Source organism: Glycine soja, chromosome 10 (genome assembly GCF_004193775.1).
Source record: "Glycine soja cultivar W05 chromosome 10, ASM419377v2, whole genome shotgun sequence".
In the NCBI taxonomy this organism is placed as follows: Eukaryota; Viridiplantae; Streptophyta; class Magnoliopsida; order Fabales; family Fabaceae; genus Glycine; species Glycine soja.
Window position 1 is genome coordinate 19047403 of NC_041011.1, and position 9168 is coordinate 19056570.

The window sequence follows — 9168 nt, forward strand, 5'->3', positions numbered from 1 at the left end:
GATTTGAATTGCTATTTACACCCCTATCTTGATAAGTTCACCCCCCTTACCTTTTTTGGTGATTCTTTTTTCGTAAAGTTACGAAAACTTACGAATCTCGTAACGATACTTGTTTTCTTTCCGTAATGTTACGGAACCTTGCGGATTACATAATCATCCCCTTTTTGACTTACGGAATGTTACGGAATCTCACTTAATTATGCAACGATGCTTCCATTTGATTTCCGGTGTGTCACGGAAACTTACGGATTGTGCATCAATATTTTTTGGTTTTCCGGCATGTCCTGGAATTTCACAAATTGCCTAATGATGGGTGCCAAGCACCTCACAAGGACCAAAGATAGGTCGCATGTCATCAAGCAAAGGTCCCCGGACGAAATTAGGGTATGACACTTAGTCAAACAAAAATATATAACAGGAAAAATGGAAACAAAAAGAAATATGGATCAAGGGATCTCCCAATCATGTGGCCCCGCTCCCTCCTTAGAAATCAAGTAAATTGGTCATCTCCTCGTCCTCGCGGGCCTCATCTGCCTCATCGGGAGCCTCTGCTGGTGCCTCTACTGGCGCCTCTCCTGCCCGGGCCTCATGCCATGCGACCTCTGCCCTGAACTGGTCCGGAGTAGGGCACGAAAAAGAAGTAAAACCCTGGCTCTGTAGGCTAAGGCTCATCTGGTAAAGACAATCATGGGTTTGTACATGAGCCCGGTGGTTGGCCGCCTGTTGGCGAACCAAATGCCGCAAATACTGCTCCGTATCAAACGATCCGGCTGGACCAGCCTGATGAGGTGGCGACGCGTCTGCGGCCTGCCGAGCATCTCCCTGGGCCTGTCTCTGTGTGCAATACTTCTCAATAAAAGCTTGGGTGATGGGCGGCCGAATCACCTTGCTAGGTGCGACGGGGACTCCGAACGACTGGCAGAGTCCTGTGATCAAGGCGAGAAATCCCAGGGCCCTGTTGGACTTATCCGGGTCCAGAGGGTGCCTGGTAGGCGCCATACCTGCAAATAGATAGATGGCATCAGCGATTAACTGAGCCACGTGAATGCTCATCCGTGTCAGGATGGCGTACACCAACTGACACTTCGGCAGGGGGAGGTCGGAATTATAATCGCTGGGCTGGATGTTGCTAAGCAGCAAAGTCATCCAAATCTGAGTTAGGGTGGTCATGTTGGTGCGCATGATCCGCACCCGTCTCCCGGCAGTAGTCCGGGCAAAATCCTGCCCCGGTATACATAGCAAATGGGCGATGGCCTCCTCATCGAACCCATCGGACCGGTTCCTCCTCTGGCCATCCTCGCACTCCTGACCCTCTTCCAGCACTAAAGGGTATCCCAGGAACTGGCTGATAGCATCTGCATCAAACGGGATCAACTGACCCCTCACCCAGGATCTCATATCTCGCACGCCCTCCTCTGTAGGCGAAGCATTGGCATAAAATTCGAGGACTATGTCTGGATCGAACTTGGCCATGGGGGTAACCAGTGATGCCCACTGCCGGTGAACTATCTCCTCCTCGAAATCGGTATACTCGTCGTTCCTGAGCTGGACGCGTCGCTCCCGGAGAAATGACCATCCCTTGATGGCCTCGAAGCGCTGCTGGTGTTCAGCGCTCCTAAAGCGGTGACTGTCATACTCGGGAGCGGAACTAGTTCCTTCGGCCACTTTATCCTTCCTGGATCTCTTTGAGGCAAGTTTCCTTGGGGCCATCTCTTGTTGGAGTGAATAGAAAGACCAAAAACGAAAGCAAAACGCGATCAAAAGTGGCTTAGGGGAGCCAGAAACACAAGCCTTCGTGTTCTTTATCTTTTGAATGAGGGGGAGAAGTTTTTTGGATACAAAAACGTTCCCCTCCCTCGTTTTTATAATTTGGGTGCAGGGGTTGCTCGCCCAGGCGAGCTAACCTACCATTTTTTTTTTTTGAGGGGAACATTAACCATGTCTCCTCCTTCCTTATGGGTTAGCGTTTGCCCACTTGAACCTACTTAAATTAGAATTAGGTGTCGATTACTTATTTAAAACAAACAATAGTAAAAGAAATTGTGAATGCAAAGGATACTGGGCTGCCTTGCAGCGACGTTCTGTGCTTGTTTAGCGCCAGAAAGGGGCAACGATCGGTTGGTCGCGATCCTATCCTTCATTCGCCTCCATCCCTAAGTACCTGCAAGTAGGAGACAAATAATATGCGGCCAATCGTGACCGATCATCGTCTTACCTTGGTTGATTTCTGCCATTGACTCGTCTTGACTTCTGACCGTGGCCTGAGACGACTCTGCTCCTTACTATCATAAGATATGCATGTGCATGTGCATGTGCATGTATGAATGTTCCTAATGCGATGATTTTATTTTAGTGAAGGCTGGTTAGATTCAATTTTAAATAAGCGTTTGGGGCACCCCATACACCGAGCGAAGAGGGCTCAAGTTATAACAAATCTAAAACACAAGGTTTGAAACCAAAGGGAGGACTGAAACCTCGCCCATCTTTTCTTTTCAAAGAAACGAGACAAATACAGTGAATGGGAATCCCTAGAGGAAACCAAGAAGAACGAGAAAAACTCAGAAATAAAAAACATGCAACGGTCCTCTCGATTGCCCCAGACTTCAAGCGTAATATCATTTAACTACATCGGAGTTCACGGGCGAGGGCAACTCCTCGCCATCCATGTTGGTGAGTATCAGAGCACCCCCAGAAAAAGCTCTTTTCACCACGAAAGGTCCTTCATAATTCGGAGCCCACTTGCCTCGACTATCCTTAACAGCGTGGGACATCTTTTTCAGCACGAGGTCCCCCTCGTTGAACTTGCGCGGACGTACCTTCTTGTCGAATGCGTTCTTTACTCTTCGTTGATACAGACGCCCATGGCTCATGGATGTCAAACGCTTACCTTCAATGAGGTTGAGTTGGTCATAGCGTGCTTGAGCCCATTCCGACTCTTCTAGGCCGGATTCTGCCATTATCCTCTGAGAAGGAACTTCTACCTCAAATGGGAGTACTGCCTCCATCCCATAAACCAAGGAATACGGCGTTGCCCCAGTAGAAGTTCACACCGAGGTTCTGTATCCGTGCAAGGCGAAAGGCAACATCTCATGCCAATCTTTGTATGACACTGTCATCTTTTGAACAATCTTCTTAATATTCTTATTCGCAGCCTCTACAGCCCCATTCATCTTTGGCCGATAAGGGGTAGAGTTATGATGTTGGATCTTGAAGTCCTCGCACATTTCCTGCATCATCTTATTGTTTAGATTGGTACCATTGTCAATAATGATCTTCCTGGGGAGTCCATATCGACAAATCAACTCCTTCTTTATGAATCTAACTACCACATTCCTTGTGACATTAGTATAAGAAGCTGCTTCGACCCATTTGGTGAAGTAATCTATCGCCACAAGAATGAAGCGGTGACCATTCGACGCTTTGGGTTCGATGGCCCCAATGACATCTATTCCCCACATGGAAAAAGGCCAAGGGGCGGACATAACTTTCAGAGGATGTGGCGGAACATTGACATTGTCCGCGTATGCCTGACATTTATGACATTTCCTTACATGAGCGCAGCAATCGCTTTCCATGGTGAGCCAATAATAACCGGCCCTAAGGATTTTTCTGGCCATAGCATGCCCATTGGCATGTGTCCCAAAGGAACCCTCGTGGATCTCCTCAATCATGAAGTTCGCCTCTTTGGCATCTACGCATCGTAGGAGGGTCATGTCGTGGTTTTGTTTGCACAGGATGGTACCGCTTACAAAGAAACCAGTAGCCAATCTCCTCAACGTCCTTTTGTCATTGTCAGAAATTCCTAGTGGGTATTCTTTGTTCTCGACATACTGTTTGATGTCGAAATACCACGGTTTCCCATCCCGCCCTTCCTCTATTGCATAACAATATGCCGGCCTGCCTTGAGATTTGAATTCGATGTACGGCAGATCCCCGTGTGGGGCAAGTTGAAACATGGAGGCCAAGGTGGCTAACGCATCAGCCATTTGATTCTCTTCCCGAGGTATGTGGTGGAAGGAAATGTCGTCAAAGTACTTGGCTAACCTCAAGATGTGAGTTTGATAGGGTATCAACTTCGGATCCCTAGTTTCCCATTCTCCTTTCAACTGGCGTATCACCAAAGCTGAGTCTCCATACACCTTGAGTAGTTTTACATCAAAATCAATGGCCGCCTGAACCCCGAGGGCGCATGCTTCGTACTCGGCTATATTGTTGGTACAATCAAAACCTAGCCTAGCCGTGAAAGGAATACACTAATCATCCGGGGATACAAGGACTGCCCTTACTCCGTGGCCCAAAGCATTAGATGCCCCATCGAAGCAAACAATCCATTTGTCTATGTCCTCGTGCGTCCGCTTCTCTTCAAACAGGGCCATGATATCTTCATCTAGGAACACGGGGTGCATCGGCCGATAATCCTGGAGGGGTTGCTGGGCCAAATAATCCGCTAAGGCACTTCCCTTTACCGCCTTTTGGGTGACGTAAACAATATCGAATTCAGATAATAGTACCTGCCACCTAGCGATTCGTCCCGTGAGGGCCGGTTTTTCAAAGATGTATTTCACGGGATCCATTTTGGAAATAAGCCACGTGGTATGACTGAGCATGTATTGCCTAAGCCGATGTGATGCCCATACCAGAGCACAACACGTTCTTTCCAGCATTGAGTAATTCATCTCACATGCGGTAAACTTCTTGCTCAGATAGTAGATGGCTTGCTCCTTTTTCCCAGAATTATCATGCTGACCCAACACGCACCCCATAGACTCGTCCAACACGGTCATGTACAGGAAAAGAGGTCTTCCTGTTACAGGTGGCATGAGCACCGGGGGATTTGCGAGACTCTGTTTGATCTTCTTGAAGGCCTCTTGGCAGTCACTATTCCACAGGACCGCCTGGTTCTTACGTAATAGCTTAAAAATGGGCTCACAGGTAGGGGTGAGTTGCGAGATAAATCTCGCGATATAATTCAACCTGCCCAAAAACGCCCGAACCTACTTCTCCATGCGTGGTTCCGGCATTTCTAGGATGGCCTTCACTTTCTCGGGATCTATCTCTATCCCTTTCTGACTTACGATAAATTCTAGCAACTTCCCCGACTTTACCCCAAAGGTGCATTTGGTTGGGTTTAGTTTTAATTGGTATTTTCGCAACCTTCCAAACAGCTTACGCAGATTGACAAGGTGTTCGTCCTCAGTCCGAGACTTGGCAATCATGTCATCTACGTAGACCTCTATTTCCTTATGCATCATATCATGGAACAACGCCACCATGGCACGCTGATAGGTTGCCCCAGCATTTTTCAGCCTAAAGGCCATCACTTTATAGCAGAATGTCCCCCATAGGGTGACGAAAGTGGTCTTCTCTACATCTTCGGGTGCCATCTTTATTTGATTATACCCCGAGAAACCATCCATAAATGAGAAAAGGGAGAATTTGGCTGTATTATCTACCAATATGTCAATGTGTGGCAGGGGAAAATTGTCTTTTGGACTGGCCCGGTTCAAGTCCCGGTAGTCTACACACATTCGAACCTTGCCGTCCTTTTTCGGGACTGGGACAATATTGGCCACCCATTCTGGGTACCGAGCCACAGCTAAAAACCCTGCGTCAAATTGCTTCCTTACTTCTTCTTTAATTTTTAAAGACATCTCGGGTCTCATTCTTCGTAACTTTTGCTTAACCGGGGAAGACCCAAGATTCAAAGGCAACTTATGCTGCACAATGTCGGAATCCAAACTGGGCATGTCTTGATATGACCACGCAAAGACATCTTGATACTCTTCAAGAAGGGTTATCAAGCCTTTACGGATAGGCGCGGTCATACCGGTTCCTACCTTTACTTCTTTCTTTTCCTCCGTGGTCCCCAAGTTTACCAATTCGGTTTCTTCTTGGTGAGGCTTCATTTCACGTTCTTCCTGAGTGACCAACCTCTCCAACTCTGGTGACAGGACGTCCTCTTCCTCTTCCTCGTTTATCGTTTGGCTTATATCTCGATCGAAATCGATTGTCAAACCCTTGTTGTTAGGATCCTCAAAGAATCGACCCTCATATCTATACCAAACAAGACAAAAGAAACAAAAACATGCAAAATGATATGAGAAAAGGTGGAACCGCAAGAACAAATGAAACAAGATCTCTTTGTTTATTTAATAAGGTAGGTTTCACAAAACAAAAGAGAAAGGAAATCTATAGGCTCTAATTACATTGAATCAGCGATATAGACTTCTGACTGGCTTATCACGCGCCAGTTCCCCACTTGGGAATTGGGGTGGCATGCTTGCACAAAACTTGGTGGGTCTTGAGGGAACTCCTCTTCTATTGCGGTCACCTCCTCCTCGGACACCATTCCAGTGCTGGTGAAACACTGGCTAATACAGCCGGGCCATACCCTATCCGCCCGAAATCTTGACGGCACGTTCCTCCTCCCCGGCATCCCGGGTTCATACCCTAATCCATACTTGTATGGATTTCCCTTGATATCGACCACGTCGGCATTCCCGAGGCAGTCCTTTCCTATACCCATTCCGGGCTCAAATCCGTTCCTAAGCATAACACGCGCCACCATTATGGCCGCTTTGGAGAGAGAAGGTAGCGACGGACTTGGTTCCACAGAGGCGCAGCTCACCACCTCAAAGGATTGGAAAGCCGTTTCCAATGATTCTTCCGCCGCTTCTACGTACGGTGCGGAGGAGGGGCATTGTGACATTTCATCAAACATTTGGTGTGCACATGTTAAAACATGTATAAATGAGGGATAAGGAGCAGCATGACATGCAAATTCGTAAAAAAAAAAACCAAGGATAGGCCTAGGGCCATCTAGTACAGCCACCAATCCAAACATTTTGACCATGGGTTTACACACAACTCATCTCACAAACATTGCAAAGAAAGCAACAAGCAAAGCACCAAACATCACAAGGCAAAGGTAAAATTAGATGGAGAGGGCACTTACTTGAATGGGATGAAAGGAATGTGAAAAAAAAGTGAAACAAAGGCGCACAAAGTAAGCTTGATGCTGCTGCCAATGGTGGTTCCTCGTGAAGCTCTGGGAAGCTTTTGATTTTTGGGGAAAATGGGGTGAAATCTAATTTCACCCTTCCCCTTTTTATTTTTCCCGTCAGCCATACTCGCCCAAGCGAGTTAAATATTTTTTTTTTTTGCAAAGTTTTTTTGTTATTATTATTATTATATATATTTCCCTTCTAAGCCTTATAATTATGTATAAACTTTAGGCGAATTCATGAGATAATTCAAGAAAAAGAACAATCCTAACTCGCAACGGAAAGCATAAAATCATAAAATTAAAGAGCAAAGTTTTAGAGATACTAGGTTGCCTCCTAGGAGCGCTTCTTTAACGTCTTTAGCCGAACGCGGGGTTGTGGTCGAGGCTTCGCCATCTTATCCTTCCTAACTCCTTTCCTTGATTGTGAGGAAATCTTATTCTGGACCTAGCACCTGTTGGCACCTATTCTAATGCTTTGACAAAGAAAATGTTAACATGCAAATGTAAAAAAAAAAATGCTACAAGATGCTCGTATCACCTTTCCATTTGCCCCTGGGCTTACCCAAGTTGGTGTGGTGCTGACCATCACCCAAAATGATCCTTCATTCATATTCCCCATTGCAAGATACTTTGATGATAAGATGCAGATGCATGCATGTTTACGATCAAACGTTAAACGTAATAATTAAACATGTGTTTTGATTTCCTCTTTTTCGTTGTCATGTTCAATTTTACTTAACTCTTACAGCACCCCTGTTGAACGTGCCAAATGGCTCCAGAATACCGATCGTGTGAGTGAGCAAAAAAACAAGAGTGTACGTTCATGCCCAACGACAATAAAAGAGTGCAAAGGACACAACACTAGAGGGAAATATGCAAATCATTAATCCATATTTATTAACGCTACGATTATTGTTTACAAAAAACTCAAGACATGGAGATCCTAATGAGTCCTTGAGGAGGTCCAAATATTGAGCCTTTGAATTGCCCTAAGTATTACGCGTAATATCGCTTGACAATGTCAGAATTCACAGGCGAAGGCAGCTCTTTATCATCCATGTTCATGAGCAACAACACTCCTCCTAAGAAAGCCTTCTTCACCACAAATGGTCCTTCATAGTTTAGGGCCCATTTCCCTCAGTGATCCTTTTGAACCTGTGATACTTTCTTCAGAACAAGGTCCCCCTAGTTGAACTTACACGGGCCCATTTCCCTTGGTGATCCTTTTGAACCTTTTGTCAAAAGCATTTTTCACTCTGCTCTGATATAGTCACCCATGGCTCATGGCAGCCAATCTCTTACCCTCGATATGATTCAATTGGTCAAAACATGCTCGGGCCCATTCTGCTTCTTCCAATCTCGACTCTGCTTGGATTCTTAAAGAAGGAATCTACACCTCAAACAGAAGCACAGCTTCCATCCCGTACACCAAAAGGTAGCATCTTGTGCCAATCCTTGTATGATACGGTCATCTTTTGAATGATCTTCTTGATGTTCTTATTGGCAGCCTCAATTGCCCCATCTTGGGCCGATAAGGCGTGGAATTACGGTGTTGGATTTTGAAATCCTCACACATTTCCTTCATCATCTTGTTGTTTAAATTGATGGCATTATTGGTGATGATCTTTCTGGGCAACCCATATCTGCAAATTATCTCCTTCTTAGTGAATCTAATCACCACATTCCTAGTCACGCTAGCATATGAAGCTGCTTCCACCCATTTGGTGAAGTAATCAATGGCGACTAAGATGAAGCGATGCCCGTTTGAAGCCTTGGGTTCGATGGCCCTGATCATGTCTATTCCCCACATGGAGAATGGCCATGGTGCTGCCAACACGTTTAATGGTATAGGTGGAGCATTAACATTATCAGCGAAGGTTTGGCATTTATGGCCTTTCCTCACATGAACACAACAATCATTCTCCATAGTGAGCTAGTAATATCCCGCCCTCAGAATCTTTCGAGCCATGGCGTGTCCATTGGCATGGGTACCAAAGGATCTCTCCTATATTTCCACTAGCATCTGTTCGACCTCTTTTGCATTCAAACATTGAAGCAGCACCATGTCATGGTTTCTTTTATACAAGACACTCCCACTCAAGAGGAAATTGGCTGCCAACCTCCGTAATGTCCTCTTGTTGCTGTCAGAGGCCTCGGGGGGG

General features: G+C 46.0%; 1 protein-coding gene across 1 annotated transcript in view; it reads right to left on the reverse strand.

The window, feature by feature from the left end:
* Positions 1-8933, reverse strand: part of LOC114371500 — a 42268-nt gene extending 33335 nt beyond the window's left edge. Inside the window, exon 1 of the mRNA XM_028328917.1 lies at positions 8644-8933. Coding sequence (XP_028184718.1) covers positions 8644-8933 — 290 coding nt within the window. The remainder of the gene's footprint in view (positions 1-8643) is intronic.
* Between the last annotated feature and the right edge of the window lie 235 nt (positions 8934-9168).